The sequence below is a fragment of the Amblyraja radiata genome, chromosome 10 (assembly GCF_010909765.2).
Source record: "Amblyraja radiata isolate CabotCenter1 chromosome 10, sAmbRad1.1.pri, whole genome shotgun sequence".
NCBI lineage: Eukaryota > Metazoa > Chordata > Chondrichthyes > Rajiformes > Rajidae > Amblyraja > Amblyraja radiata.
This window is the reverse complement of record NC_045965.1, coordinates 9,751,501-9,771,360: the sequence shown is the minus strand read 5'-3', so window position 1 is coordinate 9,771,360 and position 19,860 is coordinate 9,751,501. Positions and strand designations below refer to the sequence as shown.

The window sequence follows — 19,860 nt, the reverse complement described above, 5'->3', positions numbered from 1 at the left end:
AATTGGCTTCAATAAATTGTCCCTAGAATGTAAGATAGAGCTTGTGTATGGGTGATCATTGCTCGGCTCAGACTCAAGGATGGAAGATTGCAACCTTCACGTGGTCCACCCTGTTTCGACTAATGCAATCAACTCGACGTGCACAAACGGAAGATCAAATAGAACAAGTTGTCCAACAACTTTAGGCTGTGCACGCCACACAAAAGAAGAAGAAGGCTCAGACACGATGGACCGATGGTCCTGTTTCCACTCTGTATGTCTAAACTAAACTACTGCTCCAACATCTTCGACACACCTGTTACCCTCTCAAAAGATTCAATGAAGTTAATCAGGCTTCACCTTCCCTTAATAAACCAACACCATGCCCGATTAATCTGTAGCTCGCCAAACATTGATTTACATTTCTCCTCAGGATTTCTTGCAAACTATTTGGCAGCAGCCAGTCTCAGACTGACTGACCCCAAATACTCATCTCACCTGATTCACCCTTCATGTCACAGTCATAGTGTCACAGAGGGGAAATAGGCTCTTTGGCCCCAAATTGCCCACACCAGCCACACTATACTCGTCCCACCTGCCTGCATTTGGTCCGTATCCCTCCAAACCTGTCCATGTATCTGTCTAACTGTTGGGATAGTCCCTGCCTTAACTATCTCCTCTGGTAACTTGTTCCATACACCCACCAACCCCCTTTGTGTAAAAAAGTTACCCCTCATATTCTTATTAAATCTTTTCCTCTTCGCCTTAAACCTATGTCCTCTGGTCTTTGATTCACCTACTCTGGGCAGGAGACTGTGCATCTACCCGATCTATTGCTCACATGATTTCATATACCTCTATAAAACAATAGGCAATAGGTGCAGGAGTAGGCCATCAGGCCCTTCAAGCCAGGACCGCCATTCAATGTGATCATGGCTGATCATCCACAATCAGTACCCCATTCCTGCCTTCGCCCCATATCCCCTGACTCTGCTATCTTTAAGAGCCCTATATAGCTCTCTCTTGAAAGTATCCAGAGAACCAGCCTCCACCGCCCTCTGAGGCAGAGAATTCCACAGACTCACAACTCTCTGTGTGAAAAAGTGTTTCCTCATCTCTGTTCTAAACGGCTTACCACTTATTCTTAAACTGTGGCTCCTGGTTCTAGACTCTCCCAACATCGGGAACATGTTTCCTGCCTCTAGCGTGTCCAATCCCTTAATAATCTTATATGTTTCAATAAGATCCCCTCTCATCCCTCTAAATTCCAGAGTAAACAAACCCAGCCGCTCCATTCTCTCAGCATATGACAGTCCCGCCTTACCGGGAATTAACCTTGTGAACCTACGCTGCACACCCTCAATAGCAAGAATGTCCTTCCTCAAATTTGGAGGCCAACATGCCATTCGCTTTCTTCACTGCATGCTGGAATTTTTTTATGGTCCTGTCCCACTTAGGCGACTTTTTAGGCAAGTGCAGGAGAATGCGCTCGCCACATGATTGCCACATGTTCGCTGGTGGTCTCTGGTGAGTCTCCTTCATGGTCGTAAGGAGTTCCCGCATTCTGGGACCTAGTCATGGCCTCAGTATGGTCGCCGCAAATTTTTCAACATGTTGAAACATTGGCTTATTAAAAGTTGTCTGTCTTCTTAAAAGTGTCTCCACTCCTTCTCCCCCCCCCCCCCCGATTCTTCCCTCCCCCCTCTTTTAAAGGACTTACAGTACACTGTGCTAGGTGTGTGTGTGTGTGTGTGTGTGTGTGTGTGTGTGTGTGTGTGTGTGTGTGTGTGTGTGTGTGTGTGTGTGTGTGTGTGTGTGTGTGTGTGTGTGTGTGTGTGTGTGTGTGTGTGTGTGTGTGTGTGTGTGTGTGTGTGTGTGTGTGTGTGTGTGTGTGTGTGTTCCACTCTGACAATTGGCACTTCAGGCGAGTGGTGGCAACTTGACAGTCGCCAGCAGTCCACTGATAAATCACCTTCAGAGAGTCTAGGACCTCAGAATAAAAGGACGTTCCTTTAGTAAGGAGATGAGGAGGAATCTCTTTAGTCAGATTAATTTAGTCAGGCGAATATGTGGAATTCATTGCCACAGAAGGCTGTGGAGGCCGTCAATGGATATTTTTAAGGTTGAGATAGATTCTTAATTAGTACGGGTGTCAGGGGATATGGGGGGAAGGCAGGGGAATGGGTTTGAGAGGGGAAGATAGATCAGCCATGATTGAATGACGGAGTAGACTCGATGGGCCAAATGGCCTAATTCTGCTCCTATCATTTATGAATTTATGAACCATTGAACCATAATCAGGATCGCCAACAACAACATGAAGTTGGATTTGATGAAAACATGACATGTGTTGAGCAGCAACAAGGAACAAATGCCCAGTGTCCAGTCACTCAACGATTCCTCCACTGAGCTACACATATATTGACAATGTTGACTGCAGCCCAGAACCTAGTTTCAACAATACTAGTTGAATAATTATCATTGCAAGCAGGAAGGCATTTATAATCAACTGAGATTTTAAAATTGGCAATTAGAAAAGATTTAGTAATTAAGGCTGTTACACTTTAACAAGGTCTGAGAAGGTTATTGAATCAGCCAGAGCGTGTGATATTTTGTATATGGTGTCAATGTAAGTGATGTTTTTAATAACAAATATGTAAACGGCACATGCCAAGGCAAGGGAAATATAAATGATGGATACTTCACACGTGCGCTTTCGTTTCCAAATCATTCACACAGCTGGGTAGAGCTGCTGCCTCATAATGGAGTTACAAGGCACACACACAAGGGTTTGAAAAAGGGTCCCGATCCGAAATATCACCACCCACACTCCAAAGACATACAGGTTTGTAGGTTAATTGACTTTGTATAAGTGTAAATTGTCCCTAGTGTGTGCAGGATAGTGTGAGTGTGCGGGGATCGCTGGTCGGCGCAGATTCGGTGGGTCGAAAGGCCTGCCGAGTGCTGTATCTCTAGAATCCTAGTCCTTCAAACCAGTTCGTCATTCAATGTAATCGTGGCTGATCTATCTCAGACTTCGCCTCTTGCTCTGTGCCAGAACAGCCACTCTTCAACACCACACTCTTTCAAAAATATGTCTACCTTCACTTTAAACACAGATGCTCCTTGACTTATGTAAGGGTTACAGGTACATCCCGAAGACCCTTGTATTAGTCAGATGTTATGTAAATCGGAAATGAAAGTGCATTACTCTGGATTATTTATTTTATCTCTTTATTCCCATGTCCCACAAAAAGAAAACTGGTCCGATTCAATTATACCTTTTGTCACATGCACCTAGGGATAGTGAGATGCATTGTTTTGCATACAATCTGGTAAAATCATGCAGCAGATCTCACCTAGGCAGTACACAAGTGTGGGAACGTTTTGGTGCCAACAAAGTGATAAAGGTCCACTGAACATTCCTATCTACTGCTTGCTGCCACACGTGGCAACAGCCCCTCCCCACTCCATCCCGCCACCTCGCCCCTACCCACCCACCACCCTGCCCCTCCTCGCCCCACCCCACCACCCTGCCCCTCCCCGTCGCACAACGTACCACCCCGCCCCTCCCCACCCCGTACCACCCTGCCCCTCCCCGTATCACCCCTTATCACCCCGCCCCGCCCCTCCCACCATACTGCCCCTCCCCACCCCGTACCACCCTGCCCCTCCCCGTATCACCCCGCCCCTCCCCACCCCGTATCACCCCGCCCCGCCCCTCCCCACCCCGTATCACCCCGCCCCTCCCCACCCCCTATCACCCCGCCCCGCCCCTCCCCACCCCGTATCACCCCGCCCCGCCCCTCCCACCACCCCGCCCCTCCCCACCCCGTATCACCCCGCCCCGCCCCTCCCACCACCCCGCCCCTCCCCACCCCGTATCACCCCGCCCCGCCCCTCCCACCACCCCGCCCCTCCCCACCCCGTATCACCCCGCCCCGCCCCTCCCCACCCCGTATCACCCCGCCCCGCCCCTCCCTCCACCCCGCCCCTCCCCACCCCGTATCACCCCGCCCCGCCCCTCCCCACCCCGTATCACCCCGCCCCGCCCCTCCCCACCCCGTATCACCCCGCCCCGCCCCCCCCCCCCTATCACCCCGCCCCGCCCCTCCCCCACCCCGCCCCTCCCACCCCCGCCCCTCCACCACCCCGCCCCTCCCCACCCATCCCCCCCCCGCCCCTCCACCCCCCGCCCCTCCCCCCCCCGTATCACCCCGCCCCCCCCCCCCCCCCCCCGTATCCCCCCCCCGCCCCCCCTCCCCCCCCCCTGCCCCTCCCCCCCCTCCCCTCCCCCACCCCTATCACCCCGCCCCGCCCCTCCCCACCCCACCCGCCCCGCCCCTCCCACACCCTCCCCTCCCCACCCCCTATCACCCCGCCCCGCCCCTCCCCACCCCGTATCACCCGCCCCGCCCCTCCACCACCCTGCCCCTCCCCCCCCGCCCCTCCCCACCCCCTATCACCCCGCCCCTCCCGCCCCTCCCACCATACTGCCCCTCCCCACCCGCCCTCCCACCCCGCCCTCCCCACCCCGTATCACCCCGCCCCTCCCACCCCACCCACCACCCCTCCCCATCCCACCACCCCTCCCCATCCCACCACCCGCCGCTCCCCACCACCCTTATCACCCCTGCCCCTCCCCACCCCGTATCACCCCTCCCCACCCCACCAACCTGCCCCTCCTCGCCCTACCCCACCCCACCCCGTACCACCCTGCCCCTCCGCCCCCCGTATAACCCCTCCCCACCGGGTGAAGGATGCTCACCGTAGTCTCGGTGGGCCGAATGGGCTGTATCTCTAAACTGAACTAAACTAAACTTAAAAAGGCTGGTTTGACAAATGAACGGGAAGGCAAACCTCAAATTAATTGCTTCATTAAAAATGTTTTGAAGGTATAACCCTTCCCTAATAATTATTTTCATTGCTATTTAAGGACAAACTTATCAGTATTCAAAACACAAAAGAGAACTAATGGATAAAGCACGGTTGTCAACATCAATAAGTGTACATAGTTTAAATATTTCCTTTGGACTTTGGTATTAACTGAGTAAGCAGTGAGTTGTTCAAAATTGTCCATCTGTGCGGCACAGTTGCAACATAGCAATTTAAGATGTTTTTATGTGGGGACCAGTGCATTTAGGGCATCCTTTTCTGCATTAAATGCTCCATTTTCACTGCAAAGCTAGGGAGAATCTGAAGCCCTGCTCTATTTATGCACATCATCGCTGTCAATGCCAGGGCATTTATGAAGGTAGGCGTGAAATGCATCTTAATTACATTTGCAGCTCATCAAATTAAAACGCGATGAACTTGCTCCGGATCTTGACGGCTAGTCTGAGGCAGGAGAATGGGGCTGCTTCACTAATAAGTGCAGAGTAATCTTTCTTAAACAACACAAAGTGTTGAAGTAACTTAGCGGGTCAAGCAGCATCTTGTGTGCCTTAAGGGCCTGCCCACTTGGGCGTCATTTGTGCGTCATTTACGCGACATCATTTACGCGTCGTGACGCGCACGTGATGCATGCATGGTGATGTAGGCAATCATGTGCGGTCGTGCGTGGCGCCCCAGGATTTTGGGATGTACAAAATCTTTGCGCGCCATCTGCATGACACGCAAATGACACCCAAGTGGGACAGGCCCTTTAATCTTCAATATCCCCAAGCAAAGCACAGCTACCTCTCATCATTCAACCATTCTATCTCAACACAAACACAGGTATACATAACAAAGATAGGAATCTAAAGTTAACAGGTTATTAAAAGCATTACACCAATTAGTGTCAGCAAAACATTATAATCTTTACAAAATTATATTATATCGTACGTGATCAAAAGGCATTGCAAAATACTTGAGACCAGGTGAGATTTCAACACTATTATAATGGAAACACAAGGAACTGCATGTACTGGATTGTAGACACAAGGAACTGAAGATTCTCGTTTGCAAAAAAAGGACACATTGGTGTTGGAGTAACTCACTGGTGAGGGAAGGTCTCGACCCAAAACGTCCGCTATCCATGTTCTCCAGGGATGCTGCCTGACCCGCTGAGTTACTGCAGCACTTTGTGTGCTGTTGCAGATGCTGGGACTGAGCAAAACACAAAGTGCTGGAGTAACTCAGCTGGTCAGGCAGCATCTGTGGAGAGTATGGATAGGTGACGTTTTGGGTTGGGAACCTTCGGACCCTTGTGTCTGCTGCATGTGTCTCCATTATTAGTTTCAAATTTGAGTTTATGAGCAAGAATGGTCCTCTGAGGGATCTGAACTTGCACTGACACCCATCGATGTTAGAGCCATCCCCACTCTCAGGGTGCATCCGTTTCTCCATTCACAAAACCTTCCACCAGTTCTACAAAGATGAATGTCCCTCTGCTCCTCCACCTTTGGCTTCCTGCAGATTTCCAATTCATTGTACGAGTGGCACAGTGGCGCTGCAGGTAGAGCCGCTGCCTCACAGCGCCAGAGACACGGGTTCGATCCTAACCTCGGGTGCTGTCTGTGCGGAGTTTGCATGTTATCTCTGTGACCGCGCATGATTTCCTCCGGGTGCTCCAGTTTCCTCCCACATCAGAAAAATGTGTGGGTTTGTAGGTTAATTGGCCCTCTGTAAATTGCCCCTAGTGTGGAGGGAGTGGATGAGAAAGTGGGCTGACATAGAACTAGTGATCAATGGTCGGCGTGAACTCGGTGGGCCGAAGGGCCTGTTTCCATGCTGTGTCTTTAAACTAAACCGTGACAATGGTAAATCATCGAACAATGACAAAAGTAGGAGTAAGTACTTACGGGTTATCCAGAAGCAGTATGATGGGATTCAACTCTTTTTTCGGTCTGTAGTAAGCTCTAAGAGGGACAATGAAGTTGTACAATCCATTACCAGCAATTTCTGCAGAGACAATGATAAGTTTGTTCCTGAAACCATATGCTTTTGCATCTTGACAGTAATTATGTTGGCACCCCTGGAGGGATAAAGAAAGATTACATTCAATTATTTAAATGGGAACATATTTTAGTTTTACTAACATTAAGTGAAGATAGATTCTGTCATTAATTTAAAAAAGCAATCTTTTTTTTTGCAAAACCAAATCCTTAACTCCTTTGAAAATATAAAGTAATGCAAAAAGTGAGAGAAAGGAAGAATACCTCATATTTTGCTTGGGCTGCTTAGAACCCAGCAGTATGAACGTTGATTTCCATAACACATCCTCCCCCATCCTAGTCATCCCACTTGTTCCACTGTTTGCATCCCTGTCTCCCTTTAGCTATCACCTCTTCCCCAGCCAACTATGGACCATTGTGGGCTCCACCCTTCCTTGGTCATCTGTTGCCGACCCTGATTTGTTCTGGCCTTTTCATATCTCCGGTTCCCTCCCTTCTACTTTCAGTCTGAAGAAGGGTCCTGACCTGAAATATCACCTGTTCTCTGCCTGACACGCTGAGTTACTCCAGCACTTTGTGTCTATACCTGTTTAAAGATTTGGTGGGATGATAATTTAGATCCAAGTGCATGCATCAGAACATAAAGGGAGGCAACTTCATGTCAGGATTACGGAATGGCAGTAGATAAATAGTGATGCGGTGTATGAGGCTTCCTGGCAAGGGACCAGCTGCAGATTGGAGACACAGGAAACTGCAGATGCTTGAACTTTTAACAAAACACAAAGTGCTGGAGGAACTCAGCAGGTCAGGCAGCATCTGTGGAGGGAAATGGATTGAGATAGGTCACGTGGTCTCGAAACGTGGTCTCAGTCTGAAGAAGAGTTCCGACCCAAAACGTCGCTCCACAGCTGCTGCCTGACCATAGAACAGTACAGCACAGGAACAATGTTCATGCCGAACATGATGCCAAGTTATTCACAAAGTGCTGGAGGAACTCAGCGAGTCAGGCAGCATCAGTGGAGGAATGGATGGGCAGTTTTTCAGGCCGGGACCTTCTTCAGACTGTCCCGAGTCTGAAAAAGTGTCCTGACCTTAAATGTTGTCTGTCCATTCCTTCCACAGATGCTGCCTGACCTACTTTACCTGCAGTATGCATCCATTATGGGAAACCTTTAAAAAATCTCACATTAGGAGTGTTAGGTATGTGATAATTAGCATATGTAATTAGCATATGTAATGAGTGTCTTGTCATATAACCATATAACAATTACAGCACGGAAACAGGCCATCTCGACCCTTCTAGTCCGTGCCGAACACATAATCTCCCCTAGTCCCATATACCTGCGCTCAGACCATAACCCTCCATTTCTTTCCCATCCATATAACTATCCAATTTATTTTTAAATGATAAAAACGAACCTGCCTCCACCACCTTCACTGGAAGCTCATTCCACACAGCTACCACTCTCTGAGTAAAGAAGTTCCCCCTCATGTTACCCCTAAACTTCAGTCCCTTAATTCTCAAGTCATGTCCCCTTGTTTGAATCTTCCCTACTCTCAGTGGGAAAAGCTTTTCCACGTCAACTCTGTCTATCCCTCTCATCATTTTAAAAACCTCTATCAAGTCCCCCCTTAACCTTCTGCGCTCCAAAGAATAAAGCCCTAACTTGTTCAACCTTTCTCTGTAACTTAGTTGCTGAAACCCAGGCAACATTCTAGTAAATATCCTCTGTACTCTCGCTATTTTGTTGACATCCTTCCTATAATTAGGCAACCAAAATTGTACACCATACTCCATATGTTGTGCAAGTACGCATGTGCGGGAGACTCAAGGTGGCGTCCTGTAGTAAAGAAGCTTGTAAGATTACTCCCGTGTCCGAGCCTTTATTCAAGTGTGCTAAGCATCCCAAATACATAACAAGGAGGAAATTACAAAGTACCTCAAGTTATTTAGAATATTTCTTCCAAAACGTATAACATCAGATTAATGTGAGACACTATCTTAAAGATTTTTGGAGACAGAAAGGGCTGCAGATGTTGGAATCTTGTGTAAGTCAAAATGTGCTGAAGTCTCAGAGGGTCAGGAAGTATCTGTGGAGGAAATGGACAGGCGATGTTTCAAGTCGGGACCATTCTTCAGACCCAGAACAGTCTAAAGGAGGGTCACCATCAGAAACAAATGCCTATCCATTCCTCCACAGATGCTGCCTGGTCCACTGAGTTACTCCAGTACTTTGTGATTTACTCTGAAATAGTTTTGCTGCTTTCCAATGCCACTCTTGTGAAAACTAGAATAGGGTATTTGACAAAGACAAATGTCTGTTTTGTTTTCCAACTTCCATGTAGGAATATCAGAAGAAGTATGGCAATCGTGTGAGAGGATACAGTGCATTTACAATAAGAAAAAAAATCCTCAACTTCCCTTCATATTAAATAGGCATGTAAAATACAAACTTTCAAACATGCCTAAGGGAATAAGAAATTGTTTTCCATTTGCTACAGAATTATTAGGTTGGTTAAGGGTGGGAATTACAATTATTTAAGCATTTATTTTAAGTTGTGTATTTTTTGTAGACAGAATGGTGCCAGCAAGCACATTGTTCCTTAATAGTGGTGTCTACAATAGATCGATGTCCTAGCCGATGCTCAAGCTGTTCGAGGGTCAGACAATTGTAGAGAGTTGTGGACGTAGCCCAGACCACCACACAAACCAGCCTGCCTTCCATTGAGTCCATCTATACTTCACGCTGCCTTGGCATAATCAAGGACCAGTCTCATCCCGGTCACTCCCTCTTCCCCCCTCTTCCATCAGGCTAGATGTACCGAAGTGTGAAAACGGACACCTACAGATTCAGGGACAGTTTCTTCCCGGCTGTTATCAGGCAACTGAACCATCCTCACACCAACTATAGAGCAGTCCTGACCTCCCATCTACCTCACTGGAGACACTCAGACTATCTTTAATTGGATTTTACTGGACATTATCTTGCACTAAACATTATTCCCTTTATCTGTACACCGTGGATGGCATGATTGTAATCATGTTTAGTCATTCCATTGACTGGATAGCACACAACAAAAGCTTTTCACTGTAATTCGGTGCTCATGACAATAATAAACTAAACTCGAAGCTCCATCTTGAGCCTTTGTCACTAAAGGGCCAGTCCCACGCGCATGCGACTCCATGCGGCAAGCGCGACCTAACATGGTCGCTTGAGCAGTACGGCCTCGCGGAGCCGGTCCCACTTCGATCGCCGGAGCCGTATGGAGTTGTGCGGAGCTGGTCTCGACATTGCGCTGGGTTCCGAAAAACTGACCGTGTTCAAAAATTCCGTGCGACAATGGCCTGCAGGCCAGCAGCCACCTCAATGCCGTACGCACCGCCTCGACGGGCATGCGCAGCGTCTCGACGCTGTACGGACGTCTTGACGCCATACGTCACGGGTGAACTTCCTGCAGACTTCGCTCGATCTTCACGTCACTCACTCGACCGCCGCGCGGCCCCCGCTTCTGGTTTGGTTGCGCTCGCCGCATGCAGGTCGCATGCTCGTGGGACAGGCCCTTAATTCTACCCTTCTGCTAATCAACCCCTTCCCCCCCACCTGTATCCAACTATCACTTGCCAGCCTTTGCCATGTCCCATCTCTCTTTTCCAGCTTTATTCACCCCTACTCCATCAGTCTGAAGAAGGGTCCCAACCAGAAACATCATCTGGTCATTCCCTCCACAGATGCTGTCTGACCCGCTGAGTTCCTCCAGCACTTTGCGTTTTGTTCTACATTCCAGCATCTGCAGTTCTTTGCATCTGCATCTTAATCAGTCCATTTTATTTTCTCAACTTCAGTAATCTTTCTGCAATATTAAAACATTGAAAGTCTAGTTTTTAACTTAGTGGAGGTGCCAGCACACAATACAGGCACGTCATGAAAAAGCACTGATCTCAAGAAAGCAGATTTTCCAGCAACAAGCGCTCTGCACTTCCTTTAATCCAGATAAAATTACGAAAGCCCACAAATTCCCCACCTCAAGTCCCCCGAAAATGTGGCGTCTATGCCGGGTGATCACAACCTCATTAGGATTTCCGCAGCCGATCGGCAGGTCAAATTTGCCTCCTGTTGCCGGGGTTCTACAACTCTGGCTCGGCCGGAGCCGGCAGATCCGTTCCCATAGCCGATTTCCGAGACTGACTTTGCGGACCGGTATCTCGGCCCCTCAGCGGCCTGGGTGGACCGTTCAGGTATCGTTGGACTTCTCTCTGAGGCCGTGACCTCTGTTGGTCCGGCAAAATGAATAATCCAGAATGGCTCGGGAACCAAGGGTGCCGGAAAATCGGTGGTGGACCTGCATGTGTGACTTTGCTAATGCCGGATTTGAAACCATTTCTTCAACAAAAGATCAAAAGATAGCATGTTCTATAAGAGAAGGCAATGTCTGAAATCCTACCTTGTCCAGTCTTAGACAGCAGAATGTAACCTTCACCCGAAGCAAGTGACACAAAGTTGGTGAACTTCCAATGTAGGGTGAATTTGGAGGGTAACCTTTGACATACCTAAAACAAATAGCATCAGTCACTTTAAGCTGAAAATCTTAAAATATTTCTAAAATCTTTATTTTTTCAGGAAATACATTTAACAGCTGTGCAGGTAAAGTTTTAATAAATGGTCAGCAGCCATCCTCCTGATGAGATACCATTGTATCAAGTAAATAAAAACATTGTATATACAGCATACTTTAAATATATAGCATCATAGAGTCATACAGCATGGAAACAAGCCCTTCGGCCCAACTCGTCCACGTTGACCAAGGACCTTCATCTAAGCCAGTCCCATTTGCCTGCACTATGCCAATATCCCTCTTTATAACGCAAGCATAAAGAATAGATTTGGATCACGGCTAGTTAAGTTAGTTAGTAATTATATACTGCTATCAGCTCTCCCATCCAGAGAAAACAATCCAAGCCAAGGTGCAGCACAGTGGCACAGCGGTAGAGTTGCTGCCTTACAGCGTCAGAGATCCAAGTTCAATCCTGACTACGGGTGCTGTCTGTGCTGAGCTTGTACGTTCTCCCTGTGATCGCGTGGGTTTTCGCCGGGTGCTCCGGTTTCCTCCCACATTCCCAGGTTTGTAGGTTAATTTGCTTCTGTAACTTGTCCCTACTGTGTAGGAAAGTGCTATAGTACAGGGTGATCACTAGTCGCCGAAGGGCCTGTTTCCCCGCTGTATCTCTAAAGTCTAAAAGATAAAAGACATTTGGACAGGTACATCGTTAGGAAAGATTTAGAGGGATATGGGTGAAAAGCAGGCAGGTGGGACTGGTATAGATGGGGCATCTTGTTCGGTGTGGGCAAGTTGGTCTAAAGGGCCTATTTTTGAGCTGTATCTCTACAGTCTAAAGTTTGTGCTGTACTGTTCTATGTTCTGTGTCTGTCCAATGTCTCCTTGTAGCTAATACCTCCTAATCTTCCTGCATCAAAGCGCACAGCACAGCAGGTTACTGAAGACACAGTGAGCCAGCGGTAAGGAGCGGAGGAGAGGTCTCCCTGACTAAAAGGTCCCCGGCAGGACAACAACTCAACCGCACCAACTTTGAATCAATTTGTGACAAATTTCTACAGCTTGAAACCAAAGACAAATGAACATAATGCCTGCTGGAGTTTACAATCAACAAACTGATAAAAACCCAACACTGAGCACACCATTAATTAGGATGCAACACTTGCATTTTGTACCTGTTTTTCTCATTAATTATAAACGTATTTGTTTTATATGGACGCAGCCGGTAGAGCCGCTGCCTCACAGCGCCAGTGACCCGGGTTCGATCCTGACCTCAGGTGCTGTCTGTGTGGAGTTTGCACGTTCTCCCTATGTGTCTTTCCTCCTGGTGCTCCGGTTTCCTCCCACATCCCAGAGGAGTGCCGGGTTGATAGGTTAATCGGCCTCTGTAAATTGCTCCTAGTGTGTAGGGAATGGATGGGAAAGTGGGATAACATCGAACTAGTGTGAACGGGTGATCGATGATCGGCATGGAATCGTTGGGCCGAAGGGCCGGTTTCCATATCTATCTCTCAATCAATCAATTATGCTCTGATCTTACAAAAGGCAGTGCGAAGAATATTATACAGTCCTATTTTCATGGACAGCCAGTTATTTGAAATATAATTTGTATAATTCATCAACAGGTGATGCACCAGAGTATTCAGATCTCACATATTCTCAGACACTTTCTACACAGGTTCAAATAAAAAAAGCTGATTAAATTGAAGCAATGAATCTGCTAGTTATAACTAACAGGGAGAGATTAATGCTGTCACCTTCAGGGAGACTGCTTCAAACCAACACATTAAAAATAATAAGATTGTATCTCTCATTAATATATCTTATCCTCTTTAAAATGCTAAATGAAAGCATGTAATTGGTTTGCATTTCTTGTAAACACATCTTTAATCACATTTTTAAACAGCTCTAATTAGAAAGTTCCAAAATATAATGTTTGCTGCACAGTGGAGTATAGAACTAGTGACACCTAACTCCATGGCTGAGGATGATTCTTCATCAGAAGGGTTGGTTTCATCTTCCGACTGATCGCTTAGAAGCTCACTAGCTTGGATGTTGGTGACATCCGCTACTTCCAAAACCGGGGCGATGCTGGACCTCCTGCATTCTTTATCGCCAGCAGGCGGGAGGGTCAAAGTAGGGCCAGTCGGAGGTCGACACCTTGTATCCTGGACGTCTATGGCTACTGTGCCTAAAAGTAATTCATATTATTAAAGCAACCGCAAATGAATCAAAGTAGACATACCTTGAGGAGATTTCGCAGTGGAGTGGACAAAATGTGTGAGAAAGAAATGCTGATGCTGGATAAAATCAAAGGTAGACACAAAATGCTGGAGTAACTCGGCAGGTGAGGCAGCATCTATGGAGAAGCGTAGGAAGGAATTGCAATTTGCTGGTTTACACCAAAGATACCCTTCTGAAGAAGGGCTTTGACCCGAAACATCGCCTAGTCCTTTTCTCCAGAGATACTGCCTGACCCACTGAGTTTCTCCAGCACTTTGTGTCTTCTTTGGATAATAATAAGTACAATGTGGTATATGAACATAGATTTTACAACAGCCTTCAAATAATGTAGAAACAAGGAATAGCAGATGCTGGTTTACAAAAGAAGCTAGAGTAACTCAGCGAGTCAGGCTGCATCTCTGAAGAACTTGGATGGGTGACATTTCAGGTCAGGACCTTTCTTCAGACTGATGTATCAGTGTGAAGAAGGGTCCTAAGCGGAAATGTCACCCATCCATGTTCTCCAGGGATTCTGCCTGACCCGCTGAGTTATCCCAGCAATGTTTGCCTTTTTTTGGTTAATGATGTGTACACTGTGGCATACAAAAATTGATTTTCCAACGACTTTAAAATTGATTCATGGCAACTTGCATTTGCTGCTTGATGAACTATTCATTCTGGGTCACATTTTATTGAACCAGAAGATCTCATGACATGCTCCGTTTGGCAACAGTTGTAAATCGTAGGTTTTAAAGTCCGTGTGTTTGCTGCCGTGTGTTTGCTGGGTGTTTTACACCAGTGATTTGATGCATGAAGAGCAAAGGCCACAGGCCATCTGGGACTTCCGCAGTACGAGGAACAGGGAGGCACAGTGGTGCAGCGGTAGAGTTCCTGCCGCAGAGTGCTAGAGACTCGGTTTCAATCCTGACCACGGGTGCTGTCTGTACGGAGTTTGTACATTCTCGCCTTGACCTGCGTGGGTTTTCCCCAGGTGCTCCGGCTTCCTCCCACATTCCAAAGACGTGCAGGTTTGTGGGCTAATTGGCTTCTGTAAATTGTAAATTGTCCCTCGTGTGTGTGTGTGTGTGTGTGTGTGTGTGTGTGTGTGTGTGTGTGTGTAGGATAGTGCTAGTGTACGGGGTGATCACTGGTTGTCGCAGACTTGGTGGGCTGAAGGGCCTGTTTCCCCATTGTATCTCTAAATTAAACGAAACTAAACAGACAAGATTATACCACTGATAAGAGAAAAAATATAGTATAATAAAAAGGAGAAGGGTGTAAGGGTGACATAGCATTGGATGTTCAGTGTCAAATTAAAGAGAAAAAGATGTGGAGGCAGAAAGAATGGACAATGGGTGAAGCAAGACAAAGGAAAAAAAAACAGGAACGAGTAAAGATAAAATATATTATAAGTTCATAATAACTCGTTCGAACCGAATTAGGCCATTCAGCCCATCAAATAGACTCTGCCATTTTACTCATGGCTGATCTATCTTTCCCTCTCAATCCCATTCTCCTGCCTTCTCCCAATTAGATTTGAAGTTTAAATCTGATCGTTTTTTAAAGTTTTGCAAAACAGTTTGCACTTGCACACTTCCACAATTCTCTTCTTGTCTCACACTTTCCGTCTTTTCATCTCTGGCCTTTGTCCAACCATCCACCAATCAAAACCCCTCCATCATCTGTATCCACCTATCACTTGCCAGACTTTTGCCGCCCCTACCTCTTCCAACTTTCTCCCCCTTCTCCTCACTTCCTCCACCACCACAATCACTCTGAAGAAGGGTCCTGACCCGAAAAGTCACCGATCCATGTTCTTCACAGATGCTGCCTGACCAACTGTCTTACTCCAGGGGAAAAAAAGGAGGCTTCGGATTGATTGTCCTATCAACAACCAGAGAGTGGTCCTGAGCTAACATCTACCTCACTGAAGACCCTTGGACTAACTTTAATCAGACTTTACCTTGCATTAAACGTTATTCCCTTGATCCTGTATCTGTACACTGTGGGTGGCTCGATTGTAATCATGTATAGTCTTTCCACTGACTGGATAGCACGCAACAAAAAAGCTTTTCATTGCATGAGTACACTTGGCATTAATAAGCTGAACTAAATTAAACTTAAAAATTTCATGTAAAAGTGATTTTCTTGTGATTGGAAGGCAAAATGTTACTGTTTCAGTTCAGAGGTACAGCACGGAATCAGGCCTTTTGCCCAATGAGTCCACGCTGACCATCGATCACCTGTACACACTAGTTCTATGTTATCGCACTTTCTCATCCACTTCCTACACACTAGGGGCAATTGACAGAGGGTCGATTAACCTATACTGTAAACTTTATTTTGCTTTAGAGATACAGCACAGAAACAGGCCCTTTGGTTCGGTAAATCCACTCCGACCAACAATCCCCATACACTAGCACTATTCTACACACTAGAGACAGTTTACAATTTTTACTGAAGCCAATTAACCTACGAACCTGTAGTGTGGAGGTAACCAGAGCACCTGGAGAAAGCCCAAGTAGTCACAGGGAAAACGTACAAACTCCATGCAGAAGCACCTGTAGTCAGGGTCGAACGCGGGTCTCTGGCACTGTGAGGTAGTGGTCTACCACTGCGCCGCTCTCAGACCCACAAGTGTATGGACTAAACTTTCTTGATTCTTGCCTAACTCTTGCTTTGCACCTTGTGAGGTCAGATTTAGATTAGTTTAGATTAGAGATACAGCACGGAAACAGATCCTTCGGCCCACAAAGTCTACACCGACCAGTGATCCCCACATTAATGCTACCCTGCACACACACTAGGGACAATTTTACATTTACACCAAGCCAATTAACCTACATACCTGCACGTCTTTGGAGTGTTGGAGGAAACCGAAGATCTCGGAGAAAACCCACGCAGTTCACGGGCAGAACGTACTAACTCCGTACAAACAGCACCCATAGTCAGGATCGAACCCGGGACTCTGGCGCTGTAAGGCAGCAACTCTACCGCTGCGCCACCGTGCTGCGTTAAATGAGCAGAGAATGGAGCAGGTTGATGTACGTACCCATACTGGCGATGATGCTGTGAACAGGCAGTCTGGAAGCTCCGTGATACTTCGTATTTGAAATACTATTTATGCTTTGTTCATTTTGCTTTATAAAAGCAGAGTTTTCTTCCTTGGTAATGTTAATATAAAAACAGATATCAGTGGAAGTCATGAGAAACTGAGGACCGGGATTAAGTAGAATATTTTTATTTTCTTCTCTCTTCACAGCTATGAGACACGCTCCGTACCTGTAGAAGATCAGAAAAAGGGAGGTTGAACATAGAAACATAGAAAATAGGTGCAGGAGTAGACCATTCAGCCCTTCGAGCCTGCACCGCCATTCAATATGATCATGGCTGATCATCCAACTCAGTATCCTGTACCTACCTTCTCTCCATACCCCCTGATCCCTTTAGCCACAAGGGCCACATCTAACTCCCCTCTTAAATATAGCCAATGAACTGGCTTCAACTACCTTCTGCGGCAGAGAATTCCAGAGATTCACCACTCTCTGTGTAAAAAATGTTTTCCTCATCTCGGTCCTAAAAGATTTCCCCCTTATCCTTAAACTGTGACCCCTTGTTCTGGACTTCCCCAACATCGGGAACAATCTTCCTGCATCTAGCCTGCCCAATCCCTTAAGAATTTTGTACGTTTCTATCAGATCCCCCCTCAATCTTCTGAACATTTCAGTAAAACACAGCGTGCTGGAGGAACCTGCAAGATGGCTCCAGAACAAGCGGCTCTCTGCATGCTGTTTCAGAAATGGATCTATAGTACTCATGGACAGTATGAGTGGACTGGATAGCATGCAGAACAAGCTTTTCACTGTGACCCTGGACGCAAAACAATAAATAAACCAGTGAACTCAGCGGGTCAGGCAGCATCTGTAGGCTAGAGGTATTAGTACTAGAGGTACTATAGGACTAGACTGTAGACAGGCGACACCAGGTCAGGACCTTTCTTCAGACTGAATACTTCATAGGATTGATAGACGTTGATTTTACTTTTTTAACATCTGATAAATACTAATGTAAAGTTTAACAAAAGCAGCTAATACTGGGAACACTCAGTCTTCGACCTGGCCTGTCCCACTTTCACAACCTAATTTACGACCTCTGTCGAGTTTGCCCTGGACTCATACTGGCAGCATGGTCGTCACGAGGTCATAGGAGGTCATAGGTAAATCGTAGCAGGCCGTGATGCTAGTCGTAGGTACTCGTGGCATCAAGTAGGTCGGGGCGTTTTTTCTAGCATGATGAAAAATGTGCACGAGTAAAAAAGATCGTGAATTAGATCGTGAAAGTGGGACAGGCCCTTTACTCATTTTTTCTTTTCAGGGATGCTGCCTGATCTAGAGCCATAGAGTCATACAGCATAGAAAGAGGCCCTTCGGCCCAACTCAGCCACACAACCAAGATGTCCCATCTACACTTGGCCCACCTGCCCACGTTTGGTCCATAACCCTCTAAACCTATCCTGTATCTTAAATGCTGTTTAGTTTATTTTGGTTTAATTTAGTTTTGAGGCCCTTCGGCCCACCGAGTCCGCACTGACCAGCGATCCCCGCACATTAGCACTATCCTGCACACACTAGGGACAATCTACATTTATACCATGCCAACTAACCTGCAAACCTGTACGTCTTTGGAGTGTGGAGGGAAAGCGAATATCTTGGCGAAAACCCATGCAGTCACGGGGAGAACGTACAAACTCTGCACAGACAGCACCCGTAGTTGGGATCGAACAAGGGTCTCTGGTGCTACAATTGCTGTAAGGCAGCAACTCTACCACTGCGCCACCCCAGTTATAGTACCTGCCTCCTCTGGCAGCTCGTTCCATACACCAACATGAAAAAGGTGTTCCTAAGGTTCTTATTAAATCTTTGCCTTCTCACCATTAATCTATGTCCTCTGGTACTTGATTCCCCTACTCTGGTAAAAGTCTCACCCTATCTATCCACCTTCATGACCTTCTTCACCTCTATAAGACCATGCAGCCTCCGGCGCTCCAGTGGTTTGCTGGGTTTTTGCAGCAGATAGAAGCCAGAGCAGACTGTTTAACTCCTCTGCTCCATTCATTAAGGCCATGGCAGAACTTTCACCTCACAGCCACTGGGCGGCACAGTGGTACAGTGGTAGAGTTGCTGCCTTACAGCGCCAGGGACCCGCGTTCGATCCTTTCTATGGGTGCTGTCTGTACAGTGCTTGTACATTCTCCCTGTGACTGCATGTGCTACAGTTTCCAATTAACCTGCAAACCAGACATGCAGGTTTGTAGGTTAATTGGCTTCTGCAAATTATCCCTAGTGTGTATGATTGAACTAGTGTATGGGTGATCACAGGTCAGGGTGGACTCAGTGGGCTAAAGGTCCTGTTTTCATGCTGTATCTCCAAATTAAACATACTAACCCCATACAGTTCCTCCTGACACAGGAGGCCATTTAAACCTTCCAGTAAATGCCTGTTCTCGGAACACACCTGCATTCCCGTAAATCATTATTCCACAGTGTGTAATGGTTCCAATATGCTTTTGCAATAGCATTGTTTAAGAAATAGCAAAAACATTCTGAATATATAAACATGCAAGTTGTAAATTCTTCGCTCAGATTTCGCTAATTTCGCTGACAGAAATTTCTCAACACTTTAGCAATCTGTGAAAGTAATTGAATAATCAGTATAACTTCATAATTCACATTTGAATGATTCAGAGCCACGCGCTGTTAAAACTGGTTTAGGCAAAGTGTGAAAACTCAATCCTGCAGATTCAAGGTAGACAAAAATGCTGGAGAAACTTAGCTGGGAGGCAGCATCTATGGAGCGAAGGAAATAGGCAACATTTCGGGTCAAAACCCTTCAAAATCGAAGGTGGAACATCTACTTTGTGTCTATTTTCCAGCATCTGCAGTTCCTTCTTAAACCTCCAGATTCAAGGACAGTTTCTTCCCAGTTGTTATCAGGCAAGTGAACCATCCTTTCACCAATGGGAGAGTCGCATTGGAGACATTTGAATTATCTTTAATTGGACTTTATCAGACTTTACCTTGCACTAAATATTGTACCTTTTATCTGGACATTGTGGATAGCTTGATTGTAATCATCTAGTCTTTTCCTTGACTGGATAGCATGCAAACAAAACCTTTTCACTGTAACTCGGTACATGTGATAATAACAAGCTAAACTAAACATTTAA

The 19,860-nt window shown here is 46.6% G+C and overlaps 1 protein-coding gene and 1 long non-coding RNA gene across 2 annotated transcripts in view; one reads left to right on the top strand and one right to left on the bottom strand.

Annotated features, from left to right (window-relative positions):
• Nucleotides 1-19,860, bottom strand: part of kcnt2 (potassium sodium-activated channel subfamily T member 2) — a 302,520-nt gene that overhangs the window by 183,714 nt on the left and 98,946 nt on the right. Inside the window, 4 exon segments of the mRNA XM_033029131.1 lie at nt 6,765-6,937; nt 11,301-11,406; nt 13,386-13,602; nt 16,687-16,916. Coding sequence (XP_032885022.1) covers nt 6,765-6,937; nt 11,301-11,406; nt 13,386-13,602; nt 16,687-16,916 — 726 coding nt within the window.
• Nucleotides 14,403-15,773, top strand: LOC116977500. The gene is made up of 2 exons (XR_004413231.1): nt 14,403-14,662; nt 15,459-15,773. It is a non-coding gene; the product is annotated as an uncharacterized LOC116977500 (long non-coding RNA).